Source organism: Eurytemora carolleeae, unplaced genomic scaffold (assembly GCF_000591075.1).
Source record: "Eurytemora carolleeae unplaced genomic scaffold, Eaff_2.0 scaffold667, whole genome shotgun sequence".
In the NCBI taxonomy this organism is placed as follows: Eukaryota; Metazoa; Arthropoda; class Copepoda; order Calanoida; family Temoridae; genus Eurytemora; species Eurytemora carolleeae.
Window position 1 is genome coordinate 3,188 of NW_019396561.1, and position 13,428 is coordinate 16,615.

The following is a 13,428-nucleotide window of genomic DNA, read 5'->3' on the forward strand; positions in this document are numbered from 1 at the left end:
GATCCTACGCGCTCCATATTATATCAAGATTCAAGATATATACCGCTCAAGGTTGGTAAATTAAAAAATAAAGCAGCTTATATTAGAACCTTGATTTTACCAAGAGATTCAGGGCGAAAAATGAAAAAAAGAATAAGTTTTCCAGACTTGCAAATTGGTATTTACGTGGCTTATACAAATATCTTGTGTTTATAGTTATTATGGCGTAAAATACTTTGAAATTATCTTGACCATCTTGATGTTTCTATCCGTACAGCCTTAACTAAACTTTGGCAATACATACGAACGTATGTAAAATAAGTGTAATCTGTAAAGAAAGACTGTTCACAGTTTAAAGCCCATGGATTAAAGACACAATAAAGAATTTTTCAATGCAATTTTTGTACAAATAAAAAATAATGCCACAAAGAGAAAGTATAGATATATGACAAGAAAGTAAACATTTTGTAAAAAAGTTTAAAATACGTATAGTGAGGTTTTAGGTGTATCGGAAGTTAGCATAACGGAAGCACTGATGTGACGTTTTTGTGAACAATTGTGAGAAATAAAAAATAAAATACAATAATCAGTCCTTTGATACAAGTTATACTCTCGACTTAACTAACAATGACAACTCAGTAAGGCGTGATGCAAATAAACCAATTTAAATGGGTGGACCGTGAAGGCCTGGAAATGCATAGCTATTCTGAATGTGATGAATGGTTTGTGCAAGTGTATGAACTGGATGCTGCATAGGAGTCATGGTGTCCCGGACCGCCGCCATGACGTCACGTACCGGAACAGCACTGTCCCGTACTGCCGCTACTACGTCTCTCATTGGTGGAGAATGAACACTAAGTCGTATACTAGATTCTATTGGTTCCTGTTTTGCCGGCAGGAAATCGTCACGTTGTGTAAGACGCGCGAATCCTTGATCTTGGCGCATCATCGAACTTTCAAATGGGATTCTCAACTGATGTGCGCTTACATCCTCGCGCTTAATCTGATCATGTTCGCGAAAATGCGCGTCATCACTGTACTTTAAGTGCAAGAGGTCATGTGCGTCATGCATGCTTCTCTCCTGTCCCTGCATGGACGAATTTCTATGCTGACCAGGTAGCTGGTTACGGTCCTGGGATACTGATACATTTCCTCGATCTGCGTTCATAAAAAATGCCTGAAAATATCAATTTTAATTAATCTTTTAGTATCATGTAGTATACATATTTTCTAATCCCAATATCTTTTCAACCCAACGTAGTAGATCTTTGATATTTTAAACTTAGAATTCTGTTAGATTGAATAATCTAAGCGCGCTTTAAGGTTTACGCTCTCAGCTTGCTAAGATATTGGGGTTATACAATTTGAGTTTGTGCCAAAGGCTCAATTCGTTTCTTTAGGACATGAATAAATTTGGATATTTTCATATTCAAATAAAGAGGAGTTATCAATTAAAGTATGTGCATTGTACGTCATATTTGTGAAAATTGGCAAAAATTTTATGACAATAACTTTTCTGGAATGGTATAAAGAATCTGCAATACACATCAGGATTGGCATTATATAAGTTTATCAATATAAAATTTAAAAGTGTAATTTGGTAGAAAGTAATAAACAAAGTTTACCAAATGCTCCCTTGTTAAAACATTAATGAACTGCAATGATTACCCTGGGTTGACTTGCTAAAGGTTACCAAAGAGATGAGCTAAATGGAAAGTAGTTTTTACCTGTGATATTAAATGACTAGATCCATTTCTAGGTTTCCTTCCGAGATCGAAACCTGCTTCGTTCTCGACCGAGCTTAACTCCACCGTGTCGGGGTTAATCACACCGCTGTGATTCTTCCTGATATGGGTTCGAAGATTGTCCTTTCTGAAAATTCAACATTATTAAAAAACGAAGAATCTCGATCCTGTCTCCCAACAGAAAGAGAAAAAACATTTATTGACAAAACGGTTTAAATTTCTAAGCTGTATGTTATTATTATAACGATCGATTAACTGTGCAAACATAATTGCAAAACGCAATAAACAGAGCTCTAAAATTTATGAAATTTCATTTGAACTCAATTCCAATCATATCAAATCATCTTGTTCTTGATAATCATCATACAGTAGAAAATCCATATTCAACTCGTTTAACAGAAAAAAATGCTACCTGTCGTATTTTGAATGACAAACAGGACAAGGCCAAAGTCTTGATTTTGTATGCTGACTGTTTATGTGTCTTTCCAAGCGCTGTTTGTTGTGAAACGCTTTCTCACAATGATCACATTTATGATTTCTGAGATCCTGATGGGCATTTCGAACATGCCGATTCAAAACCTAAAAAATCAACTTTAAAAATCAAATCTTTTGAAAAACGTTTGTTAAATTTACCTGAACACTTTTATATACAGCTCCACAGAGATCACAAATACATTCCTTGTAATCCCCCGTGTGAAGGCGTTGATGGTTTAACATAAAGCTCTTATAGTAAAAGCCTTTACCACAGAATTGACATGCATACCTAGGGAAAACAAGTTAAAAGTTGTTTGAAAAAATCGTGACTACACATATTGTACATAATTATTTCCCAATATTAGAACTGTTTTTAAAAAAATCTTCTAATAATGCTTTTTAGGGTTGTGGTTCAAATTTTAACGTAAAAAAGGGGCAGTGGTAAATATTTTCTTGAAAATATCATAATTTTGGTTCATTTCCCCTAAACATTCGAAAATAATTCCATGTTCCTTTCTGATATGTTGATCCATTTATTTACCTAGGTGTTCTAATGTTCCTTTCTGATATACTGATCCATATATTTAATAAGGTGTTCCATGTTCATCTCTGATATATTAATTCATTTATTTACCTAGGTGTTCCAATGTTCCTTTCTGATATACTGATCCATATATTTAATAAGGTGTTCCATGTTCCTCTCTGATATATTAATTCTTTTATTTACCTAGGTGTTCCAATGTTCCTCTCTGATATAAACTGATCCATTTATTTACCTCTAGGTGTTGTTCCATGTTCCTCTTTGATATATTTATCCATTTATTTACATAGGTGTTCCATGTTCCTCTCTGATATGTTGATCTATATATTTACCTAGGTGTTCCATGTTCCTCTCTGATATATTTATCCATTTATTTACATAGGTCTTCCATGTTCCTCTCTGATATATTTATCCATTTATTTACATAGGTTTTCCATGCATGTTCCTTTCTGATATACTGATACATATATTTAACTAGGTGTTCCATGTTCTTCTCTAATAATTGATCTATAAATTTACCTAGGTGTTCCATGTTCCTCTCTGATATGTTGATCCATTGTACAACTTTTGATTAATCTTTCACAATGAGGACAGGGTCGTTTCTCTATATCTCCATGCATTCTCTTTCTACAACCATTAAATACATAAATGGGTCGTCATATTAGTACAAAGGTAAATATTTTTAAGAATTAGTTTTCATGATTGGGCAACACTTTTCATTCTCTTTGTTACTTTTTACCCAAAAATTCATTTATTTCTCTAAAAATAATATATTTTCCCTAATTCAGCGAATAAAAAAACCATAAAAAAAAATCTGCTACGCGCAAGCATATAAAACTTCTTGGGAAGAAAATATATTTTCAAAGGAGGGGGGATGCTTTTTCGATAAAATATAAACCCCTGTAATCACTGCTTGGTGGAAAGGTCATTTAATGAAAACAAGAGAACGTCAGATATAGAAAATGGTAACCAAGATGTTTAACACTCCATTATGAAAAAGTAAAACATTTGTGAAAATGCAAATTGCGAATACCTCTGGTAACATGAAAAATACATATCTATATTTATTTTTATCTATCTGATATTTATACTTGGTAAACTTTATGTAACTTATTTTAGTTTATTTATCCATCTGATATTTATACTTGGTAAACTTTATGTAACTTATTTTAGTTTATTGATTAACTTTTATATTTATCCATCTGATATTTATACTTGATAAACTTTATGTAACTTATTTTAGTTTATTGATTAACTTTTATATTTATCCATCTGATATTTATACTTGGTAAACTTTATGTAACTTATTTTAGTTTATTGATTAACTTTTAGCAAAGTCGGGAGTTGCAAAACTATTTTAGATATGCAAAATATATTTACTGCAAAACCCTCCAAAAACTTGCCAAAATCCCCCAAAATCTCCGGAATGCTCCCAACGAATACTCCGAACACACCCCTAAACCTCTCAGAACCCATACGACAATAATGATTTAGTTCGTAAAAACTTTTTTATCTTTTCGATGATCTGAACAAATTGAACAAAAAATCAGACATTAAGTAGCAAACTAACCTATGGTTGTATAATCCGCTTGCAAATTTAAATGTTACTCCACACTCGTCGCAATAAACACTGTTCCCTTTACCTCCTTTCTTCTTCTTCTTTCTACGTCTAATTGAACAGATTAATCAAATCAAACCCAAGAGAATTGGAAGAGGCAGTCTGATTGAAAACGATGAAGGAGATATGATTATTTGTATGGCTTAAAATTTAGTATTTTCAATTGTGGTTTCGACTTTGTAAACTGACTTGCGCATTTATGCTTTTGAGACAATTAAGGAAATTATTAGAATTCAACATTGTTCTAAATCCCGGTTTTCATTACAAAATTCCTTCCAAGGTTAATCGCAGAACTAACAGGCGTAGAAATATCCGGGGTATGTACTATGTCATTTGCTAGATTTATTTTGTGGGAGGAAATGGGGGGGAATATTTCATGAAAATTCACACCCCTGTATTTTGTTCAGGAATAATATTCCGAAAGAATTAATAATTGTCAAAGCCTACGCTTATGCTAATGTTCGATGGCGGCGTATAGCTTAACCGTTTATTATTTTTTAATCTGAACTTTCCTAATAATTCCATCCTCGGACTTCACTAAGGCAAGATTTGGTAATTCGTCGACTGACTTTCCGTGAACCTCCACCACGTGCGTGAACAGGTTCTTCTGGAAGTAGAACGCTTTCCCGCAATCACTGCAGGAGAAGTCTTTCGTCGGCGGTTTCTTTTTCTTTTTCTTCCGTCTCCTCTCCTCTATAGGATAGTCCAGATCGTCTAGCAAACGATCCAAGAAATCGTTGTCGTCCACTCCGTTGGCTTCGTTAAGCTTAACCTCCGGTTCCAGTTTGATATGATTGAGGTTGTCCTCTTGTTTCAGCTGCTTATCGAGGACAGGATAATCAGCGTCCTCGTCTGCATGTTTCTGAATATGTTTCTCTAAAGCACCCTGAAAGAAGATATATGTTACCAAAAATTCCAACATTAAATCGAAAAAAACTACGATAACAATTTTCATCTGTGAGACGAGAAAAAGTCAGATTTATTTAGAAAAGAAGCAAGGAGATCATAAAAAGGCTGCGGCTGTGTCCCCAACTCTATTGCGAATATTTATGAACCCCTCAATGTTTGTTTAAATTAGACTTTTAAACTAAACCTGATATTTAAACGTTCTATCACAGTCCGGCTGCGGGCACTCCAGCTCCTCATCACCTCAACAAATAAAATTATATTTTAAAATTTCAAAATGTTAAAATGTCAAAAATTAACTTAAAATTAAGAAAACCACGTTTGGAGAATAAAATGTCCGACTTTCTAAAGTTGGATAAACGTGAATAAGTAAATTTGAATTGAATTGGTAAATTGATATTTCGTATTGAATAGAGAGCTGGTGGTGTGTAGAACTGATTGTTAAGTTAAACCTATTGTTCTTAAATATTTAAATTTTATTTCAGGAAAACATGTTTTTCAACTAAATAATGGGGGGGGGGGGTTGGAGCAAGGTGAGTGGAGACATACAGGGGCATTTACTGAAAGGTGCCCGATATCAGTTCAACTTCCTGCGACAGCTCATCTCCCCCTAGTGTTCTAACCATTTCAACACAATTTTATACATCAAAATCAATGTTATGACACTTACCGATGTTTGTTGTTATACTTAGATTGCAAAAACACACAACAAATATAGATTGTTTGATAAATTGAAAACAGACAACAATTGCGGGAAAATAACTCTTTTTCTTCAGTTTCCCCCCTCAATAATACATTTTAGAACTTAATGTGCATTATTTATGTAAACTAATAATTTTAAAAGTTTTAACATTGTTTTTTATTATGTCTATAATTGAATTGAATTGATGAAAACTTTAAGGGGAAATGAACTGTCGCAAAGGAGTTGAGACGATAAAGGATAACGGGGCATAAGCTTTCCCCTCCCCCATTTTTTTGGGGGGGGTAAGGTGTCTATGGATAATGGGAAGTTACCAACCATGTAAGTCTAAACTCGAAGTGGATAGAAGCAGAGCACAGGATCTAAAAACAATTTAAATAATAATTTTCTTAGTAATTCAAAAACTGGATAAATTGCACTGTTAAAAAATAGATTTTTGAGTTTAAAAGTAATATTTGATATTTAGAAATTCAAGTTTTAGTCGAGGTTTCGAAGAAAAATTATTTTGTTGTTGTTTTGATGTCTATTTATTTATGTTTATATTACCATTGTTGTTTAAAATATTATTTATTTTTATTTTTATTTTTTTTAATATTTAATCACATACCTGCATATATCTGCCTGATCTGTTTCTAGGATAACATATGTACAACTTCTCTCCCTAAAAATAATTTTTTATATCTAATTTATCAATTAATCTATTTACTCTTTCATTTTTTCGTTACTTCTTTTTTTGTTCATTGCTTCTTTTTTGTTCATTATTTCTTTACTAATACTTTAATTAATTTTTAATTTTTTAATACATTAAAAATATTCATTAATTTCAACATGTTTTAATCATTCATTATTTTTTTTTCTCAATTTTTGATTCATTTGATATCTACCTATCTATTATTTCATTTAATTAATTTTCTTCATTATTTTTCATCCATTTTTTCATTTATTTATACGTTTATTTTCATTTTTGTTTTTATGTATTTTTAGTTATTTGTTTAATAAATTTCTTTATTGATTTATTATCAAATTTTTTACTGATTTTTCTAATTTCTTCCTTTTTTAAATTTAATCTCGACAGGGTTGAATACTAACCTAAAAACAACCCTGCTCATGAACCTCTTGACAGGGTTGAATACTAACCTAAATACAACCCTGCTCATGAAACTCTTGACAGGGTTGAATACTAACCTAAAAACAACCCTGCTCATGAACCTCTCTATCAAGATATGGGACAGATTCTTCCTGGACGCCCAGGTAACCTAGACAACAAAAAGATTGGAGATGATATTTGAATACAGTAAGCAGTCTAACTCGTCGAACTTAGTTTAACTATCTCTCTTGATTCATTAATCAACCCAGTTAAAATACAGTTTTATAACTACTGAAAACTTTCAAAATTGAAAATGAAACTTAATTAAAACTTTGGAAAATTTCTTTAACTTTCAAGTGACAGTTGTCGTAGGCAAAATATACTTTTTATCTATAATATTTTTTATTTTAATTGATCCAACCAGTAAAATATTTGGTTACTTAGATCATAATATACCAAAATTAAGGAGATGGTGTACGGTTAATTTTTATCTCACAATGCTGTATCAAGACACTTAAGAACAACAATAACATTAAACAAAACAGCTCGGTGTTCCTCAGCAGGGCATGGGGAGCAGACAAAGCAATCACTATCAGAGTAAAATGTAAATAAATCCTATCCCTCTCTCCTGGGTTCTATTACTCCTTTTTAAAGAGTAACCATCAAATAACAACATCAGGGGTGTATATATACTATTAACTAGACACCGACTAGCATGCTTTTATTTATTTTACAGTACTTTTTACCAAAATTATTCACTTTCCTCAATTCAGTGACTACTCTTTGAAAATACATTTTTTCAATACTGAAAAAGTAATTCAAAAATACACCCTTGAATATTTATCAATGGTTACAGGTTAGTGACTATCAAAGAGTATGTTTATGTTTATGTGGTATTGATTCTCAGGACTCCTATTGGAGTATAATGAGAATTTCTTGATTTAACTGTAAATGATTTTAGTTCACTATAGTTCTGGCCATCATTGTTTATATCATTCACATTTTCACATGTTCATCGTACATTCTTTTGAAACTGTCTACATTCTTGGCATTCTGAATAGTTGCAGGTAAATTGTTCCATGGTTGAACAACTCGATTGCTGAAAAATTTCCTTCGAATTTCTCCTTTGCACTGTTTTATTTGTAGATTCATATAGTTGTCAGATTGACGAGTGGTTCTTAGGCTGATGTCTTGGACCCTGGTAAACCATATATCTGGATTAACAGCTATCTTATGGTTCAGAGTTTTGTATGTATGTAGCATGTCAAACCTTAACCTCCTAGCTTCCAAGGTTTGGATACCAACTTCCTTTATTTAATAAATATTTAATAAAGTTAGTAAATCAATGAATTGTCTCTCACCAGTTTTTCCTCCGGTATACCCCTGCATATACTAGTTTGCTGGTTGTTTATCAGAGTCAACAGGTTCTTCAGGTCCTCGTACTAAATATAACAATAATAATAGTAATAGTAACTAAAATAATAATAATAAATATAATCATAATAATAACAATAATATCAGTAAAAAAACATATTTTGTATTCAGAACACAAATCTTAGGTGTGGACTACTTAGAGATTGGAAACCCCATTTGGGCTCGATAATTTAATCTCAGAAAAATTAAATGTATGAACTAAATCAGAATCAAAATAAATTTAATCCTTTACACAACATTGTTTGTTAGGATTCAATTATTGATTAATATTGACAAGATATTTCTTTACAAACCATTCAATGAACATTAGTTTGAATTATCAATATATTTGTTTTGTTTGTCCTACAGGCCTCGTCTAAGATCAGATATCAAAGGAAATTAAATATAATAAGTGCTGACACATGTAACTATATCCGTTCAACTACATCTAATGGTTTACGATATTAAGATATACAAACTACAAAGGGGGGGGGGGTTAAAAATTGTTTATGTTGCGAAAAACTGATTTCTAATCCAAACAGGATTTGTACTAATTTGCAATAAATAATTTTTAAATTCTCGATGAAATACAGATTTCACGTTTATTTTTACACATTTCAGATAATGAGGTTCAAGTAGTTGAAATAAAAGTAATTCACACAGAGTGCTAAATGCTATTTAAGGTCAAGCTGGATTAGAGTAGGGTCTTGCTGAATTAGCTAAAAGATGAAAATTGATTTTTATGAAAATGACGATACTTTGGGTAACATGTATAAAAAATGAAAAAATGGGGGAGGGGGGAGGGGGGGCTTGCCAGGTAATGTTAAAATTTCCTTTTTATCCTTAAACTGTTGTAATCATTAAAATTCTTGGTCGAATTTTTGATAAATGTGATGTAATATAAAAAATATTTACCTCTTCCTCCAACGATGCTGCCACCTCTTGAATAATTATAGAGTTGAAGGCCTGCAGCTGACACAGGATATGCATGTCAGCGTCAACCCTAGAAAAAATAAAATTAGAAATATACTGTCAGAGCTGAAACAGGTTTTTCCTGAAAAAATAAGGCTTGAAACTTTGAAGCAACAGAGCTCAGTGCAAAATGAATGTAACTATATCCTGAAGTACCATATCAAAATCTTAATGCTTTTTTGGTTGAAATTGCTGTGATACTTCTAGACATGATAGTTGAGCTGAGAATGCAGTATTGTAGAGAATTTTTTAAAAATTTTTAGACACCTATAAGACGATTGTAAGGTGTATAATTATTCAGAAAGAGTGAAAATTCGATCATTAAAATCCTATCGGATTGTCCAACCAAGGCGTGCCGCGCCCCGCATGTTGTCACAATCTTAATCGTTTTCCGTCGGATTTTTAAACTTCAACACAACATTACTACGGCTAAGAACACTTCTCTCAACAAGTATTTCTCTCAACAACCGAGCCTTATTTGCCTTGAATAAAAGGTTTATCGTGTAAACTTAAATTTGTTGACTCCCCTCCTCCCAAACACCCCAATATGCCTCCCCCCTCCTACACAGTAAACACATAGCACCTGACCAGTAACGGCCCTGCCTGTAAAGAATACTATCTACCTGCAGATAAGATGAACGCTAGATAGAGCACCTGAGAGTAACGACCCTGCCTGTAAAGAAAAGAATACTATCTATCTGCAGATAAGATGAACGCTAGATTGAGCACCTGAGAGTAACGACCCTGCCTGTAAAGAATACTATCTATCTGCAGATAAGATGAACACTAGATTAAGCACTTGACAGTAACGACCCTGCCTGTAAAGAATACTATCTACCTGCAGATAAGATGAATACTAGATTGAGCACCTGACAGTAACGACCCTGCCTGTAAAGAATACTATCTACCTGCAGATAAGATGAACACAAGATTGAGCACCTGACAGTAACGACCCTGCCTGTAAAGAATATACTATCTACCTGCAGTTAAGATTAATACTAGATTGAACACCTGACAGTAACGACCCTGTCTGTAAAGAATATACTATTTACCTGCAGATAAGATGAACACCAGATTGAGCACCTGAAAGTAACGACCCTGTCTGTAAAGAATATACTATCTACCTGCAGATAAGATAAACACTAGATTGAGCACCTGACAGTAACGACCCTGCCTGTAAAGAATATACTATCTACCTGCAGATAAGATGAATACTAGATTGAACACCTGACAGTAACGACCCTGCCTGTAAAGAATACTATCTACCTGCAGATAAGATGAACACTAGATTGTGTGATGAGAACAGGATGCGGAGATGTTTTTACAATCCTGAAACAAAATATAAATTTTAAAACTTACGTGGAAACCTTTGAAAAACAAGCCGAAAAGACCATGTCCAATGTATATTTAGCTTAGACATTTACACCTGAACATGATAAATTAATTCTCAGTATCTTAATAAATTTTAGGCTGAAATGGAATTTTAGGCTATTGTTTATTTAACAATAAGAATATTTAAATTAAGAATCTTTACTGCAAGAAAAAGTATACTGGGTATAAGACCAAGAACACTCTCCACTAAACCCCTACATGTATTTGGTCAGTGCACTGCAGATCACTTAGTTTAGAAACCATTCTTTGGGAGAAAAAGTGTACTTGGAAAACTTTCATTTAAAAAAAGTATAATTATACTAGAAATTCAAGGCGCTTCGCGCCCTTCTTTCTAGGCTTTTAGGGCGCTTCGCGCCCATCTTCTATTTAAATTGTGAACATGTTCTTTTTGTTTACATTTCAAAACACAGATGAAAAAAATTTTGCGAATTTTTAATAAAAAAATCGCGGATTTTCAAAAAAATTTTTTTTTTACAAAATTAAAAACCTTTAAAACACAAATTTTTAAAATTTCAATCATTCATAAACCTTCCCTGGGGTCCCTAGATGTCCCACAAAAAATTTGGGCCCGATCGGTTCAGCCGTTTTGACGTTTATTGGATACAAACAGACAGACAGACAAACAGACAAGCCAAATTTATATATAGAAGATGGACATGACTCCGTTCTGACTACTAGCTCTGCTTGTGGTTTCTTTGTATCAAATACACCTCAAAACGGTTAAACCGATTAGGTCCACATATGGAAAGGTCTATGGCCAGTCGAAATTTAAAAATTAGCTTTAAAATGTAAATGAAAACTTATGAATATCCAGTTACGCATTTCTGATGGAAGTTTGTTTTTCATTGTACGAAGAAAAAAGTCCTAAAAGCCTAGTTCCCTCTTATTTTTGGGGGTATAGCTTGTCCTACCTGAGATACTGATCCGAGTTTGAATCGTTGAGGATTGTGGAGGAGAGGTTCTTAAACTCCGAGGAGATCCACATCTGCACCCTCATCAGTATCTCAAGGGGCGCCTGCAATAACAATAGACCTTACACATGATTAAACATCTGGGGGTATATATTTCTGGGAATTAACCCCCCCCCCTTCCCCGGGAAATGATTTGTTATACTTAATGAAGCTGCTGCCAATTTTTACGTCTAATATACCGGCAGTTCAGTGTATCGTGTGCATTTTTACTATTTAAACTACAAAAACGTAATAAAAAATCAAATGTCTAAATCGTTTTATAATTATATTTTGCTAAATTGAAAAAGTTTCAACATTTAGAAGACAAAATGTGAGACAGAAGCATTTATATAAGTGTTGTCCGTGACCTAGAAAAATTAAACCTGTTTTATAATCTTTACATAATACATGTGACACACAGTTTACACTTCTACACATCTACACACTACTATACTACACCCAACATTTTTATATATATTAAAGGAACATTTTTAAATACTTGTATTAAAGGGACAATTTTAGATACTTCTGTTGAAGGGACATTTTTAAATACTTGTATTAAAGGGACTGATAACGTAATTTTAAGAAACCTTCCATTTAAGATGTCCAATTTCAAGGCGTGCCATTAAAACTTGTCTTAAGAGGATTTTATAAAAGATGACGAAGATGTCCTTGTTTTTCTTGCAAAAAATGTTGTATTTTTTTTACATCTTTGTCTTCTAGCTAAATAAATCCACAAGTCACCTTCAAGAGGAACATATCAATTTTGAGATTATTACGTGGACGGTCTAATATTAATATAGAGGAACAGTCCGCTTGATAAAGGTATTTCTAAATTACGTTGACGGTCTAATATTAATATAGAGGAACAGTCCGCTTAATAAAGGTATTTCTAAATTACGTTGACTGTCTAATATTAATATAGAGGAACAGTCCGCTTGATAAAGAATGCTTTTTCTCTACCCAGGGTTTGTTAAGATTTTCATTTTATTATATTTTACAATTTTGAAAAATTTTACCTTAGAGTCGGGTGTATAGGAAGGTGCCTGCTCCATGGCAGTCCCCTGGTGCGGGCCCCCAATATATATTGACATTTTTAAATCATCCTCATCATTTCAGTTTCATCAGATCAACACTGAAATACAGGGTGACTTCTAAATACTAAAACTGGACCCATGAAACCATAACTATTTAAAACTGTGATCAAAGAAAACTCTCCACTCACTGGTTCAGTCTGCTTAATTAAGGATATTCTAGTTTAAAGTCAAAATGGCAACTAGTACTTTGTTTCCACCCTAGAGCAGAGATTGAACTGCCGCGGATAAAAGCGGGACGGGACGTATTACAAACTTACTCCGGTAGCAGGTTTCAGCTGCAGATACAGGGATACAGGGAACCGTATAATGATAAGGTCTTTATGTAATAGTTAAGAATAAAATTGCAGAAAAAATGCTTTCTCAAAAATACAGATAAAATTTTATTAAATTCATATTTAATCAACGCACTTTGATGTCGGTTCTAATTAGTACAATTATTAACTCTGATTAGCATAATTTAATTGTGTAATTTATACAACATATAATACTTTTAATTCTCTTAATAATTTCCACATTTAACGTAATTACCTCTCAAAATCTTGTGATTTAGATCA

General features: G+C 32.9%; 1 protein-coding gene across 2 annotated transcripts; it reads right to left on the reverse strand.

Annotated features, from left to right (window-relative positions):
* Window positions 1-306: 306 nt before the first annotated feature.
* LOC111705529 (zinc finger protein 530) lies at window positions 307-13,077 on the reverse strand. Of its 2 annotated transcripts, XM_023478111.1 has the most exons (16): window positions 12,797-13,077; window positions 11,739-11,842; window positions 10,702-10,764; window positions 9,379-9,466; window positions 8,412-8,492; window positions 7,149-7,219; window positions 6,571-6,624; window positions 6,282-6,325; window positions 5,451-5,506; window positions 4,870-5,243; window positions 4,310-4,408; window positions 3,259-3,366; window positions 2,358-2,487; window positions 2,137-2,303; window positions 1,707-1,851; window positions 307-1,156 (listed from the first exon to the last, which is right to left on the reverse strand). In XM_023478111.1, exons 1-16 carry the CDS (start codon window positions 12,869-12,871, stop codon window positions 644-646), a joined length of 2,172 nt encoding a protein of 723 aa, XP_023333879.1. In that variant the 5' UTR covers window positions 12,872-13,077; the 3' UTR covers window positions 307-643. The 2 variants fall into 2 exon arrangements, with proteins under 2 accessions (XP_023333879.1, XP_023333881.1); XM_023478113.1 differs by lacking the exons at window positions 7,149-7,219; window positions 8,412-8,492; window positions 9,379-9,466; ... (1 more) ...; window positions 11,739-11,842; window positions 12,797-13,077 and adding an exon at window positions 7,053-7,137.
* Between the last annotated feature and the right edge of the window lie 351 nt (window positions 13,078-13,428).

Coding starts and splice junctions, on each gene's coding strand:
- LOC111705529 (XM_023478111.1), bottom strand. CDS start 12,871: ATGTCAATATATATTGGGGGCCCGCACCAGGGGACTGCCATGGAGCAG. Junction 1,852..2,136: donor TGTCATTCAAAATACGACAG/GTAGCATTTTTT, acceptor TTGAATTTTCAG/AAAGGACAATCTTCGAACCC. Junction 1,157..1,706: donor CTAGTCATTTAATATCACAG/GTAAAAACTACT, acceptor TGATATTTTCAG/GCATTTTTTATGAACGCAGA.